At 41.7% G+C, this 16,531-nt stretch overlaps 1 protein-coding gene across 4 annotated transcripts in view; it reads left to right on the forward strand.

Moving 5' to 3' along the window:
* The window catches only part of Vezt (vezatin, adherens junctions transmembrane protein), a 68,937-nt gene that overhangs the window by 33,761 nt on the left and 18,645 nt on the right, over positions 1-16,531 (forward strand). The window contains exons 3-7 of one of the 4 annotated variants that reach the window (XM_052165428.1): positions 979-1,068; positions 4,275-4,447; positions 7,660-7,935; positions 11,381-11,530; positions 14,772-14,919. In XM_052165428.1, the coding sequence (XP_052021388.1) occupies positions 979-1,068; positions 4,275-4,447; positions 7,660-7,935; positions 11,381-11,530; positions 14,772-14,919 (837 nt within the window). The remainder of the gene's footprint in view (positions 1-978; positions 1,069-4,274; positions 4,448-7,659; positions 7,936-11,380; positions 11,531-14,771; positions 14,920-16,531) is intronic. The other 3 variants (XM_052165429.1, XM_052165431.1, XM_052165430.1) reach the window with 3 other exon arrangements.

Consider the following 16,531-nt stretch of genomic DNA (forward strand, 5'->3'; position numbering starts at 1 on the left):
TTCAGAATTTGTTGATATTTTGAGTCTATGATTGTCAATGTTAGGAATGCCTTCTTGCACAAAAACATACAAAATGGCAGGCATGTGGTTAGGGCTATTTCAGAAACTTTAGAAGTCCTGACCTGATCCCAAACACAAATCATGTAGAAAAGGACTTTAAGAAAATATTTAAAGTCTGTTTTCTGTAATTACCATCATTCTTAAGCATGTAATCAAGAGTATCAAGAAGGATAACTTTGGATTATATGGTCAGAATGAGTTGCTAATAAGTTTGTAAAATATCACAGAATGATTTCATCTCATTGCTGCAGTCAGTCTGTCTTGGCTTCTCTGTGAAGCTCTTGAAAGCAGCAGTTCTGTTCACTCGTCTTTGCCTCCATGGCTGTTTGTATGCCTGGGACACAGCCAGTGAATGCTTATGAACGCCATTTCCTGCCATGCTCAGGGGCTGGGGCTGGGAAGGGAAATTAGGTATTTAATTGGTTTGTTAATAAAACTTGATGTGGCAGTTTTTCTACAAGGATTAAAATATCTTTCTGCTATAGAATTTTTTTACAACCAAATGATAATTAATATTAAGAAAGTGGACCACATCATAATTTCATTCTGAAATAAATATAATTATCATGTTGACACAGATTGCCTTTAATATTTCCATGATAAATGTGCTACAACAAAGAGACTTTTTTATTATCTGATTTACAGCTCTCATTTCAGTCTATTGAATTAAACTCTTCTTATTTAAGGACCCAGGAATGTAATACAATTCTAGGTCATGCTATTGTACACCTAGAAGCAAGAATAAATGAGGGAGCTACAACACAGTGACTGAATAATAACCTAGGGGGGTGGGGTGGGGAGGGGGGGCGGGTCTTTTCTGATTAAAAGTCCTATTACTTAGAGGTAAGTTGTGTCATTTTTCTGCCTTTTGAGTGTATTTAATTAATAATCCTACACAATGTCATTCATAATCTTTAGCAAGGCCTCCTGTTGAAACTGACAGAAACCATCAAGAGTTGGACTTTTTCTTCTCAGTACAGTAGGAAAGATGACTTACTCCACAAGTTGGTGAGTATGGCTTCGTTTGCTTCATTTTGTTCCTCTCCATGGTCCTGTGTGAGCATGAGAGAACTGGGGGACCACAGTCTGTTTTGCTGCTGATTTTGATATGATTCATCTTTATTAGAAATTCTACAATAACAGGGAGCTTTAAACAATGCTAGCTGTATTGTTCATATCTCTTATAAAAGGTAGCCAGTGTTCTGGTACCTTGTACTGCCTTGGTTGTGAGACTGCTAATTTACTATCATTTTCCTAAGATTCCTCTTAGGAAGGAAGGAAATAAAGACAGGGATGGTACAATCAGCTCAGTCCTGAGGGACTGATAAATCACATTTTCCCAGAGTCAGTATTGATGGCTTTGCTGGTTCCTGTAAAACTCCCTCCCTCCCTCTGTCTTTGTCTCCACTGTAATATATCTGCTACTTGGCCAAGCCCTTAAGAAGGCACAATTAGCCTTACAACTTACCAGTGTAAATCCATTCAGTATTCCCAAAACATTCAGCTTGCTGACTCCTCTTGGTTCTCGGAGATGTGATTGACCTACAGGTAAGCAGATGTTAGGTTTCTCTGCTGCCCTGTGATCCTAAGAAGTATGGTTCTCTTTAAATTAACTTTTCAAAAGCAGTCACTTATAAAGCCTTCACATTTTGATTGGACACACCAAACCATGTCATAAGATTTTATCTATTTACCAATGAGAGAAAACTAAGGATTAGACAACTTGGCCTGGTAACTTATTAAGTGAATTGTACAAGAATGTTCCTTCAGCAAGGGAATGATAGAGGGAGAATTTGAACCCAGAGCTTCTGAGTCCAAAGGTTATGCTCTTTCCAATAAAACACATTGCTTCTCTAGTTTGAGTATTGATTCCTTTCTTAAAAACTGTTACCGTTACCATCACATCAACTTAGCAGTCACTTCAGCACGGTCTGTACTGTAACCCAAACCAGCTTACCCTGTCCATAGGTTTTTCCAAGAATCCAGTCTTTCAGCCCTTTTATCCTTGGGGTTGTATTTGTGCTGTTATTCTGTAATGGAGCTCTTTCCTGTTTCCTCTCAATCTCGGTCAGTCTTTTCAGTAAGCAACACTCGCTTTTCTGAACACCTCATCCTACTGGGTCTTGCTTCCTTTACCAGCCTAGTAACAATTTGGTAATTGTTACTGGGTAAGTTTGGTAAGTTATATGTTATGTTACATAAATATATAACATGTTTGGGGGGGTTGGGGGTCTTGAGGGTTTTTTGTTTTGTTTTGTTTTTTGAGTGTGTTTGTTTTGTCTCTCAAATTATTTCATCTGTGGTAACATATTTTCTGTAGAAACTCGTCTTCATGCTTTGCAGATGTCAATTATTTAATCCAGTGAAACATGTACTGCTGTTAGGCCTCTGCAGATGAGGGAAGTGGCCCTGAGATGTTATTAACCTGCTTAAGTTATAGAGCCAAGATCCAGGCCTGGGCACTTAGGTCTTGGCTCTCAAGCTTTTTTAAATGAGCCAGTCTTCCTGGGATCCCACCCGCAGTACGGAGCTCCCCGTTATACCAGTGGCAGGGGTGCCACGTGATCGTCAGCTAAAAAGAAGTTCTGGAATGCTGGAAGACAGTAGGCTGCCTATACATGCCAGTAATATGCTATATACTTCAAAAAAACTATAAGGATTTTAGAACATTTCACTATGTAGAAGTGATAAATGTTTGAGAAGAAAAATATGTTTAACCTGACGTAAGTGTCCCACAGTATATATGTACCAAAACTTACATGGTATCCCATTAATATAATTTTATGTTGTTTTGTTTTACTTCGCTTCTGTTTTTGTTTTACTTTGTAGCCCAGGATAGCTCACTAAATAGTCTACCTTCTTTTGAGATATGTGGCTAACGTCTTCTTCCAACTGCCCAGTTACTGAGATTAAGCATAAGTCACCATGTCCTGCTTAATTTTATGTTCTTGTGTACTACTTAAACAAACAAGGGGAATAACAATGGTTTATGTGGTAAAGGCGCGCGCTGTGAAGCCTGATGATCTGAGGCTGAACCTCGGATCCACACAGTGGAAGGAGACTGTGACCTCCTATGGGTTGTCCTCTGCTCTCCATGTGAACCCACACACATACTCTAAATACAAAGCCAATAACTTTAATTTAAAATGTGTAAACAAAAAATGACTACCAAAGACTGAAGCTTTGAAAGGAGAATTCTGAAAAGTTACTCAGTCTCCCTTGGTGCGCCTCCCAGGCTACTGTGAGAGCTAGCCTGCTGTTCAGAGGCTGCTGCCTCATCTCTCAGCCTCCGCCATGCTGGACAGCAGAGTCCACTCTCACAGACTAGAAAGACTTCGCCTTCCAGCCGCTCTGGCCAGTGCTGTTCATGCTTAAGGCAAGCACAGTTTTTCCCTCTTTTTTCTGACTTGAAATTTAGTGTTCCTGTGTCATTTTTATAACTGCCTCTGTACCCTGATACACACTATTCTTGTAATCATTTACTTTTCAGTTTTTCTCCAAGCCTTAAGTATAGACACTCACAGGCTTGGGCTGTGCCTCCTGGCATGTCTGAGGCCTGGTCTCCAACACTAATGAAGGAAGAAAGCATTTATTTTGTCTTACGGTTTTAGAGGGTTATTGTCCATGATAGGTCTCACGTTTTCAACTGTTAGGCAGGAGACAGAGCAGAGTGAAAATGGCCCCAGTGTTGGGAAACCTCAAAGCACACCTGGGTTACTCGGCTCATTGAACAGTGCTGCATCCCCTGCTCCTTTCCAGCCAGTTCTCCTGACCAGGGGCCAGGCGTTCAGATGGGAGCCTGTGGCGGCCCTTCTCACTCAGATCCCCACACTGGCTCAGTTACTGCAGCATCCAGAGGCAGCATCTTTTGTATTAGATTTTTATGTGTATTACATTTCACTTATATACCAGTAATTTAAGTAGAATTTATTCTCTATTTATTTATTTAGTCTATTTATAAATAGATTAGGTTTATTAATCTGTAATTTCTTTATATCTCATTACTATAAATTTATTTTTCATATTTTGTAGCTTAATAATATCCATATCAATCTTTATTGTTTTATATTTACAGTGAAAATTAAAACCACACCTGCTTCTTCTTGGATTCTACTTTAAAAATAAATACCTATAGCTGGAACTACACCAAATTTAGCATTTGATGAAGTGTTCTGTATGTATTAATACTTGTCATCCTGTGTTTTGATGGCAAGGACACCGGATTCCGACTGGACTCGCTGCATACCATCCTGCAACAGGAAGTCCTGCTACAAGAGGATGTGGAGCTGATTGAACTGCTTGATCCCAGCATCCTGTCTGCAGGGCAGCCTCAGCAGGAAAATGGACACCTTCCAACACTCTGCTCCCTGGCAACTCCTAATATTTGGTACTGTCCAGAAAACATTTCTCTTTTGACTGCCTACAAATAGGGTATCATCAGAAGAAATCTATTATAACATTCTCTATTGTCAAGGCCTTATAAATACCCCATGTTTATGTTTAAAATGATAACAAATACAATGACACACCACACATAAAAGAAAACCAAAAATTAAAAAAAGTGCTGGAAAGTAGTTGTCATGTATATATCCAATTCAGAAAAATTAGTTCTGTATTTAGCAGCTTAAAAATTAGGGATAAATTCCTCAAAGAATCAGTAAAGCAATGCGGTGTGCATGTCAGCCCCAGCCCGATGATGTCATAGCTGTGTTACAGAGATACTGAAGGTCAAGAGATGGGAAAAAAGCATTGAGTATTGATATAATGGCTGAGAAGAGAGCAGAACTGGGAACTAATGACTTGTACTATTCTAAAGCTTACTTGGGAAGCTGAGGCAGGAGGATCATAGGGTCCCAGGAATTAGGAACCAGCCAGGTCAATTCTGCAAAGACCTTGTCTCAAAAGAAAAAAGCACAGTCAAATAAAACTCAGGGAACCTTTCTGCTACTGGAAAATGGGGTTATTGCAAAAGCTCTAGATCATAATCTCTTAAAGTAGTCTCTTCAAAAAGGAGATGACAAATACTAAACAACTTTATACGTAGCCATACATGTCTGGGAATTGTGATGTCCTTCTCCTATGTATTTATTCATCATGTTTGACAGAGAAGGGAAGAGTGAATCAGGAATGTAAAAGTTACATTTCTCTCACCCAGTTCAGGTTCTATAAGCAGCCATGTTAACTGGCCTGTGTTCTTAGTTTCTTTCCTGCCACATTGTCCTGGATAACCAAGTATGTTTCCAAGCCAGCAGACCCTGAAATAGCATTATGAGGAAATAAACATTTTTTTTCTCTTTAAAAATAGAAAAATTTGCCTGTCCTAGTGGTGTGTACCTAGAGTCCCACACATCTGGTTATAGTCTAGGCTACTAAGATCGTTGCTTGAGCCCAAGCATTCAAGACCATTCTGGACAACACAGTGAAGACCTTGTCTCCAAAAGACCCACAAAAATAGATATTTATATGCATATTACATAATATGTGAATTTAAAGATCTGCAAAGAATGAACTGGAGATGCTAAGCATTTATGGGGCTGGAGAGAAATCTCATTTCCTAATGTTTGCCATACAGTTTCAAACCCAGAACTCACCACACTTTTTTTAAAAAGCTTGGTATGGTAGCGTATGCTTTGATACCAGTGCTGGGGAGGCCAAGACAGGAGCACTAGGTCTCACTGGACAGCCCAGCATAACCTGTTGGGAAAGATTAAAAACAAAATACAAAATGGGCTGCCTGGGGTGGTACATGCCTATAATCTGAGTCCTCGGGACTCAGAGTCAGGTGGATCTCTCAGAGTTTGAGGCAATCCTGGTCTATAGAGCATGTACCAGGCAAGCTAGGGCTACACAGAGAGACCTGTCTCAGAAAAACACACAATAGTGACAAACAACAATGATAAAACCAAGGTGGGCAGCACCTGAAGAATGGCGCTGAAAGTTGACCTCTGACCTCCCATGAATACACACAGACGCATTCACAGGCAAACTAAGGTGATTGGCTGAGTAATTACGAGATTTTGGAAATGCTTTGATAGTTTGCTGTTTCTTCATTACTGTTCTATTGCGGAGGAGACACCATGACCAGGGTGGGGACCTTGCTTACAGTTTTAGGGATTAGTTTATGATGATCATTGTGGGAAACAGGCAGGCATGGGGCTCGAGCAGTCGTGGAAAACTTTACATCCTGACCCATGGGCAACAGACAGTGAGAAAAGAGAAACTTCAAAGCCCACTCCCAGAGACATTCTTCCTCCAGCAAGGCCACACCCACTTCAATAAAGCCATGCGTCCTAAAAATTCTTCTCAGCAGTTCCACTCCCTAGTGACTAACTATTCAAATGTATGAGCCCATTTGGGCCATTCTCACGAAAACCACCACAGCTGCTAATGATATAAAAGTAAACTATGCTATTTTAATTTCTGGTTTTACCAGGATTGTAAATTGTCTTTAAAAGTACTGGATTCTGAAATCTGTTAGGACTAGCATTTATTAAGAAGCATTCTCCAAACTCAGACTGGGAGACAGTTCCGTGAGTAACATGCTTGCCACACACACGAGCATTGGTGTCTGAGTTCAGACTCCTAGCACCCACTTAAAAGTCTAAAACCTCGGAGCGCCGCTGTGCATCTGCCTCACAGTGTGCGGGAGGAGAGAGGCAAACGCTGAGGCTGTGGTGCAGAAGCTGTAGTCAAGATGATGAGCTTTAGGTTCCCGGGAAAGACTTTAAAAAAATAAGATGGAGAGCAATGGGGGGACATAGGCACGTGCAACATGCAAGCACTGTCACGTGAGTATGACACTGCCTCCCAAGTATAGCTGATGCTATTTATACATGTCCCCGTGCTCCTGTCTTATGAGCACACATTTCACCAAAGTTTTCACTGCTTAAAGGATGTATTTTTTAACCCATTAGATTCATAATCAACAAAAATAAAATTGTTTGCATACTCTTATTTCTACTAATGTAGTACAAGCAGAAGTACAAGCAAGGCTTGCCTGTCCCATGGTCTGTGGCAAGAATGGTTTTTCAGGTTAGCTGCAACTATTAAGTTGGATGACTGTTCAGTTACCAACTATGTTTTATTATTGCTGTTTTGCCTTTAAGCTTTTTAAAACATGGTTTTCTTCTGTAGCCTACAATATTCAGCCTCCTAAGTGCTTAGATTGTAGGCATGCACCATCTTGCTTTCAAGTAAGGCATAGAATGAATGGTTTCTGTGTAGGACAGGTTTTTTTGGGCAAATGTCTTTAGGGAAAATAAGCCCAAAATAGTTCTGAGATACTGTTTTTACTTTTAAATCTATAAAATTTTGGATTTGGCTCTATAATTTACATATTAGATACCTACCATGCTTCCTAAAACAGTTGTAGAACACACCTCTTTCCTATGTCCTTTACCTAAGTGCACCAGCTGAAATTTTAATACCTAGGCGGCAGCATCTAATGTGCTAGAGGTTTAAGACCATCCCACGTCTCCCTATTGCATGCCACATTTCCACAGTACTGCTTCACAAAGAAGCTGTTGCTTTGCTTTGATCCACTGAATTCTATTACTGCTTTCTCGTCTGACGGCTTTTTCCGGGTTTCTGTGTTCCTAGGGATGTCTCGCTGCTCTGCGCCTTTGCTAGTCTGCTCATCATGTTCCCCACGTGCTGGATTGTGTCTTCCTGGCTGGTATGGGGAATAATTCTGTCTCTTTACTTGATCATACGAGTTTTGAAATTATGGAGGACAGCCAGACTGCAAATGACTCTGAAAAGATATAGGGTCCGTTTGGAAGACATGGCAGCCAACAGCCGAGCCTTCACTAACCTTGTGAGAAAATCCCTACGTCTCATCCAAGAAACGGAAGTCATTTCCAGGGGATTTACTCTGTGAGTTAATTTCTCACTTTATTTTTTAAAGGAGGATACTGTTAAAGGATACTGTTCTGCTATTTGCTTTAAGGAGAATGTCATCCATTTTTATTTTTGTGTTACAGTTATGGCAGAAGTCCACATAGTCTATTAGTTAAGAGATAGAGTCATTATGTACTAGGTGGGTGTATAGTAGCGTCTGCTTATCTACTTGGATCCGTGTTATATGAAAACTGTTTTTCGAATCATAGTTGCTTTGGCCCAGTGCTGTGTTTGTTACCTATCAAAAGACCGCATTGCCCAGTATATGCTGTAGATGGACCTGACACGAACTCACTTTAAAATGTAAGCGTACACTAATAACACTCCCGGCTGACCATTAGCAGCTGATGTTGCACGTTCCCATGGGAAACTAAATATTGAGCAGTCGCTGTTAATATTTGTGATGCAGGATATACTTCCCGAAAGAGGGATGCGGGGCTAGGGCGATGGCTCAGCAGGTAAGAACACTTGTGCAAGCATGAGGACTTGGGTTCACATCCCCAGCGCCTGTATAAAGAGCCAGGCATGGCCACATGATGGAGCGGTAACCCCAGTACTGTAGAGGAGTGGGGTCAGGAGTGAGACTTACTGGCCACTGGCCTAGTTCTGGATTCCATGATAGACCCTGTCTCGAGAATAGTGTCATGAAAGTGTGGGGCATGTGCCCTCCTGAGAATACTGTCATCTATACCCAAATAAATATGTACATGTTCATGCACCACATAGCACATATGGGGGAGAGGGCTTACACTCATTAGGGACAAGCTATGATCCATATGCTATGCTAATCAATTTTGCATACAATTCAGTTATTCAGTTGTTCATATCCCTCACCTCTGACTTTAGAAGCCCATTTTCAGTACACTAGGCCACCTGCTAAACATTCACGGGTGGCAGTTAGACTGTAGTATATTTCATAATTTACTAAAATATGTTTAAAATATTTTAATTAACACATATCAGTGATATAGTGAGTTTTGCTCTGACATCCTCATGCATGTACATGATATATTTCAATCATGTTGGCCTCTGTCACCTCTCTTGTCCCCTTCTCATTTTGAAACGTTTTCCTGTTGCCATTTATATGTGGGAAAATAAGTATTCAGTGAACAGCTCCTGCTTTGAATTAGCTGCAGTGAGACTGCAGTGAGGACTGGGAGGGAGGAGCCACCTGTAGCTTTTGCTGCACTCACTCTGCTCTGCCCTGGGTTCGTGCTTCCTCTTGCCAGAAAAGCTGTCTGGAAAATCAGAGTGGAGAAGTAGAGGACCGTGTGGGAGTCATTGTGCTCTCCTGTTCCTTAGAACAATCCTGAGAGGACAGATGAGTGTCTTAGTTAGGCTGCTGTCACCGTGAAGAGTCACCATGACCAAAGTGGCTCTTATAAAGGAAGATGTTTAATCGGGACTGGCTTACAGGTCTGAGGTTCAGTCTATTATTGTCATGACTGGAAACATGGTGGCACAGGGGCAGACGCAGTGCTGGAGAAGGAGCTGAGCGGTCTACATTTTGACCCTCAGGCAGCAGAAGTAACTGCCACACTAGGCCTAGCTGAGCTTCTAAGAACTCAAAGACCACCCCCAGTAACACCTCCTCCTATAAAGCCACGCCCACTCCAGCAAGGCCACACCTCCTAACTGCCCCTCCCTGTGGTCCTGTGGCAACCATTTTTATTCAAACCACCACAATGACATTGAAGAATTTTATGCCTTCTGCTGCTGGCTACAAAGTGAAACAATCCTGTGTAAATTGATTTTGTTCTTCCATTAGGTTAGCTCCAATTCTTACTAGCAGATAGCAAATTTTAAGTCGTTTGTCAAATTTTAGAAACTAAAATGTCACACTTAAATTAAGTAATATCTCCTTCTTGTTGACTCACACAGCATCTTACTGAGAGGCCTAAGTGATGAGTGGCTATGAGCCCAGCCAATGCTTAGACGTGTATACAAGATGCTGGGACTGTCAGTTTTCTGACTTTTACCCATATCATGGACTTAACATGAGAAGGTAAAGTAGGCCATTAAGCAGGTTCACCCTGGCTCTGCTCTTGTACGGTGGCCGGTGGGTAAAGAGAATTAGAAGACGTCACCTCAGTGTGTCCATCTAACTGGACAGTGGACAGAAAAGTCACAGAGCCAGGCAGTGGTGGCGCACGCCTTTAATCCCAGCACTTGGGAGTTCGAGGCCAGCCAGCCTGGTCTACAGAGTGAGTTCTAGGACAACTGGAGCTAAACAGAAAAACCCTGTCTCAAAAAAAAAGAAAGAAAGGAAGGAAGGAAGGAAGGAAGGAAGGAAGGAAGGAAGGAAGGAAGGAAGGAAGGAAGGAAGGAAGGAAGGAAAGAAAGAAAAAGAGAAAAAAGAAAAAGAAAAGTCCCAAGGGGTAATCAGCCTTGCCTCCCAGTGTCTTAGAAATATTTCAGTCTGTCAAATTGGTTCCACAGAGCACAAGCCCCGCTGCCTCACACTGAAGCCAGAAGTGGTCCGCTTCTGCCTCCTTGATCCCTTTCTGGCAAATAATTTAACCTTTCTTTTCCTGTGTTCCCTTACTTAAAATTAAGCCTGTCCATCTTTGTCCATATCTTTTAGTTTGATTTTACATTGTGAAAATTCTACTTCAGCGTCTGTTATATAGACGTGTGGTTTTATGAAGAAGACTTAAATGATGAGAGTTTTGTCTTGCTATTGGAGGAGGTTCCTGATTAGAATAACTGGCAGCACTTAATAACCCTGCTTAAGCGCAGTCCTAAAGCAACACATTTCAGCATGCACCATTTTGCGCATGCCTGCCTCTGGCCTGGGGAAAGCCCGGAAGCTGTGGAGCGTGGGGGCAGCTGGCCCAGCACAGTAGCTGTGCTTTGCCTTTCTGTTTGCGTCCCCTGTTGGCCACTGGTCCTGCCACCTCTCTGCGCCCCTCCTTCACTGTGGTAGGTAAGTGCCAGTGGTTGCAGGTTGGGACCAACTCTACCCGACCCTTCTGAGTCTACAGAACGGATTCATGTACAGTTGTTAATGCTGTGCATGCGATCAAACAAGGGATTCCTGAACCTGATATGAATGTGTCGTAAGCATGAGAGGGTGTTGATAATTAGCCCTTCAGACAACCTGTTGACGCTGGCTTTGAAGCCTGTAAAGTCATTCTACTGTAGTGTATTTTCGCAGGTAGAGTGTCTTTCTATCTCAAATAAAATTTTCTCTGTATTTGACTAAATATTCCTTGCAATTTTACATTTTTCGGTTGTTACACTTTGTTTCATTTGTGTGTTCTAGTGGCTTTGTATGTATCAAAAGAAGGGAGGGGGCACAATGTGAGATACTTATAATAATTTTAAGAAAGAAATTGTTTCTAAGTGTAATAGAATTGTGGATTTAGGAAACACAAACTTTAGGACACCTGTACAGTTGTATCACATTTTACTTTTCAAGTTTGCTTGACAGGGTCAGTGCTGCTTGCTCATTTAATAAGGCTGCACAGCATCCCAGCCAGCATCTCATCGGCCTTCGGAAAGCCGTCTACAGGACCGTAAGAGCCAACTTTCAAGCCACAAGGCTAGCTACCCTGTACATGCTAAAAAAATATCCTTTTGTCTCCGTGTGAGGCTAACAGTGTTTCCAACGCCCTGAATGACACGCTACGCTTGCGTCTGAGAGTGAGCTCTGCATTGAGAATGACTACTCCAAAGCTAAGGTTTCTCTTCACCTCTGTTTTAAACTGGAAGTGCATTATAGGGGAATGAGAGCGACAGGCAGGAAGAGATTCTGCCTGTGGGTGGGTCATTCGGACAGGGGAAGCTTCTCAGAATCTTTGTCTTCAGTGGTCTAAAGAAAGAGGGCAAAGAGCTTGGCTTTGTTAGATGAGATGCTGTAAGAAACTTAGCAAATGTGGCAGATGTGCGTCCTGAAATGGCAGTGACCTGGCAGCAGAAAATCCTTCCCCTTTCAAAAAACCAGTGCTAGACTGCCTAAGTTCAAATTTTGGCTGTATCACTTTTTTACTGCATAGGTGACTCTCACTAATGTAAGCTAACTTCCTCTTCTCTGCTTTACTCTCTTTATCTTTAGAATGGCAGCATTCCCATACTTAGTAAATTAAGATTCATAAATACATTAAACTATGGGTAAATAGAAGATTAAAATACTCCTCTGTTAAAAAACTTGTTCAGTTTGCTGGGTACTGGTCAATGTAGTGTTTAGTGTTTATGTGTGCCATATGTTTTAGCATACGTGCTTTACACAGACCTTCCTGGCTATATTTTTTAACTCTACTTTATGAAAACCAAAAAGAGAAGTGACTTATAATTCAAACTGTATAATATATACACCTACATGTAAATATGTATTATGTATAGCTATAATGTGCAATCTCTTTGGAAGTGAAGAGAAAACAGTTTAATTCTCAGTAAGAACTTTCCTGTCTACTTTCTCCACTATTTAAAATGTCTGCCAGCTGTGCGTCAAATACTCTTCCAGGTGTTAAAGAGACAGCACAAAACATAAACTACCTCTTTGAGGACTTTTAAATGTTATCAATAAATAAGCCAGCATTCATAATGCAATATAAGTGCTCAGGGAATCTTTCAACAGTGCACCCGACCTAATGGGATTTAAGAGGCTTTCACATGGGTTGGCCCAGCCCTCCCAGAATAGGTAGGAATCTATCCTGAGAAAACAAGTCTATATCACAGATAGCAAGAACAAAGGATATGGAGAGAGCTAGGCACGGTGGCACAAACCTTTAATCCCAGCAGAGGCAGGTAGATCTCTGAGTTCAAAGTCAGCCTGGCCTACAAACTGAGACAGCCAGGGCTACACAGAGAAGCCCTCTATACAAACAAACAAACAAAGAGAATATGGAAAGAACAGATTTGAAAGTGGCTTGGGAACTCCATCCAAGTAGGTAGTCATTCAGGGAGTTTTTCTTGAACACAGATACTAGACAGTGGTGCTCGTCACTAGCGCGTTCTTATAACATAAATGCAATCTCTGCCCATGGAATGTGAATTCAGAGTAGGGAGAAGGAGAGCACTTGCTTGCACCAGTCAAGCGTTTTCAACACTGAGGACCTAGCAGTGAACAAGGAAACCACCCTGTTCCAGTGAAGCTTACTTTCTAATAGACGAGATGATAAAAAATGGGCAGCTAAGGTTTGCAGATATGCCAGGCAGTGGTGGCACACGCCTGTAATCCCAGCACTCGGGTGACAGAGGTAAGCGAATCTCTTGAGTTTGAGCCCAGCCTGGTCTACAGAGTGAATTCCATGGCAGTCAGGACTATACAGGGAAACCCTGTCTCAGAAAAAACAAAACAACAACAAAAAAAAAAAAACAAAGGGGGAAAATATTGCTTCATATGCTTAAAAATGAAGGAAGTAATGCAGAACTTGAGGATTTTGACACAGAGTCCTCAGACTTTAACATATCTAGATGAACTGAGCACCCGGCCCTGGTGTCCCTCACAGAGCTCCTGGCAGAGTGACTCATACCTCAGCTCGCTTGCCACACGCAGGGATTCCTACTGAAAAAGATCAATCTGTTCAAAGCTAGAGAGATTGCACAGAAAATAAGATATCCTAGAAGAAGCTGGGACCACACACAGTATAACTCAGGAATAAATGCAGCATAAGTGCAAATAAAAAGGATTTTTTTAAGGTATGTGTATAATACTATCAAAGAGCAATTAGAGAGGGAAAATAATTTGATTGCTACTGATACATCCATGAGGAATGACCAAGCCAGCTCAGTCAATCAACAGGGTCTCCAGGGAGAGAGCGGGGACTGAAAAGAAAAAGATAATTAGACAGCGTTATTTTTTTAAACTTTTTTTTTAAGATTTATTTATTTATTTTATGCATATGAGAACACTGTAGCTGTCTTCAGACACACCAGAAGAGGTCATCAGATCCCATTATGGATGGTTGTGAACCACCATGTGGTTGCTAGGAATTAAACTCAGGACCTCTGGAAGAGCAGTCAGTGCTCTTAACTGCTGAGCCATCTCCCCGGCCCCATTAGACAGCAGTACAACATGACTCCAGCCAGTGCTGAGACTGAAGTGGGCTTATTTTTTTTCCAGTCTTCTTTACATCATTCTAAGTATGTATAAAGAATATGGTCAGTCCTAAAGCATAAACAGAGTAGTTAAGGAGCAAACAAAGCATAAACAAAGGTCCACGGTTACTGTTCCCAGACTCTTAACAAGACACAAAGAACCGGATTCACCCTGAGTGTGCTTCCAAGTCCAAGCACCAGGTCAGATTCCTGCCCGATCCCTAGAAGGGCCCAGAAGGTCTCCACCGAGGAAGGTGATGGAGACGGGTCCCGGAAACAAGCTAGAGCTGGCAGCTGCCAACTTCAGTCTGGGAAATGTTGGGCTGAGGACTTAGAGAGGCAGAGAAGGACTGGTACACAGAGGGACCCTGAGCCATTATACAGCTTTAGAAGGAACTTTTCCAAAACAACAGCATTTTAGCCTTTGGAGACTTGCTCTTCTGGTTATATGTTTTTATTGCTTTCAGAATAACAAAAAGTTTATGGAATACACTGAAGAGGGCAGCGGCGAGGCAGGAACTAGAGTACTACTGCCTACTTTGAACTATTTAAACAAGACATTTTATTCAAAGTACCCCCATAAGATGCCTGAATGTTATCTCAATATGTTAGACAATACGTATTCTTCAATATTCATTTCTTGAAAATAACTAATACAAATCTTCAGTCTGTGTTCAAAATAAAATTAGTAAATATAATTTTTGGGTATTTTTTGCTATCTTAAATGTGCTAATGAAGATGTGATGTTGACCACCTTAACCTAATTTAACCTACCCCCTGAACTCTGAGAGTGACAATGTCACCAACTACATCTGTGTGGTACCTTTTAAGGAGCTGGGGCTTGGGCTCAGTGAAGACCAGATCTCAGAAGAGGAGGCTCGTAACCTGACAGATGGCTTCAGCCTGCCAGCCTTGAAGGTAACCAGCCCACTCAGAAGGAAGGATAGGAGTACACTTGGACTGTGCCATTGCGGTCTGACACAGGTGGTATTCCTGTTCTGTGTCGCCAAACACCATGTGTTTTAGGTGTCATGACACTGGCTTTAAGAGCTGAGAGATCAAACAAATCAATGGAGAGATCCATGTGTTTTGGTGTCAATGTTCTTAATTTGGAACACCATAGAGTATGTTTAGAATAAGTGGATGTCTTGACGGGCAGCCCTGGTGAGTTTGTTTCAGCAAACCTGGGTAAAGCATTTAATATGTATATCTTCCTTTATAAATCCCCACAACTTTTTCTTCATACTTTAGGAAATAATGTAGAAGCAACCACATGAAGGAATATAATTGACAATATAAAAGTTAAATTTCAAACTTTAAATACTATATACTTTAGGTGCAATAAAGTAAAACTAGAATAACTTCAGTTCTTTCTGTATAAGGATACTAAGGTAATTAAAGCTTATAAAGGGGGTAGGAGTTGGCCTTGACGACAGAATGTGTGTCCTCGTGCCTGAGGCCCGTGGTTCCCATCCCATCCACAGATGGATTCAAGCAGGAAAAGCACAAACAGAAGCCAGGCCAGATACGAACTGGCCACTTACAGAGCAGAAATGCAAAACAGCCAACGCAGTACACCTTTTCACTGTACTGTTGAAAGAAATACAAATAATACCAAGTGCTTTACAAAGGAAGTTGATTGTTATCAACTGCATTATCATGATGAGTCAAGGAGAACTCAAATTCAGGTAGCGACAACATACACCAGACAAATGAGTTCAAGACTTCACAAAGGTGGATAGCTGGACCCCAGAAATTAGTCTGAGAATGGATCTGATACATCAAAAGTATGCTAAAAGCAAATTAGAGTTGAGCCCTGCAGCATCAATAGTACTTATACTGAAAACACTTCATGAACTGCTTTTTGATGGCCATGTTGGGGGTGCATGGTTGGTTGGTTGGTTGGTTTTGGTTTTTTTGAAAGTGTATTTCTCTGCTGTGTCAGAGATCTGCCTGTTTCTGCCTCCCAAGTGCTGGTATTAAGTAAAGAAATGTGTCACCACTCCCTGACTGGCCATAGAAACATTAAAGAACAAATAATAGGGGAAACACAAGGCAAGACAAATGCCATGCAGCCTCTGGTCAGTCGCCGCAGCACTCAGGAGGCTGGCGCAGGGTTCGGCTGGAGGCCAGCGTAGGTGGCATGCCTACCATGACCCTGTCCTAGCAGTCAGTCCCCAGGGAGGATTTAAGAAGTCAGTCCAGGTGCCTTATATTCCCTTGTGTTTAGTAAGCTCCATGGAGATCACAGGTTCTCTTTGAACTGCCCTGGATGACCATACAGGTCAGTTCTGATATTGGCAGCACTTACTGAGATACATTTTGTGTTGAGATATGTATCTTGTTTTCAATTTTTACATAGTACTTTTTGTTTTATTTATTTACATTTCAAATGTCGCCCTCTGCCCAGTCCACCCTCCCAAGAGTTCTTCACCCCATCCTCCTTTGCCTCTGAGAGGATACCCCTCCCATCCCCACCTACCCACCCCACCTCACCCTCCTCCCTCACATCCCCCTTTCCTGGGGCATC

This window comes from Apodemus sylvaticus, chromosome 20, assembly GCF_947179515.1.
Source record: "Apodemus sylvaticus chromosome 20, mApoSyl1.1, whole genome shotgun sequence".
Classification (NCBI taxonomy): domain Eukaryota; kingdom Metazoa; phylum Chordata; class Mammalia; order Rodentia; family Muridae; genus Apodemus; species Apodemus sylvaticus.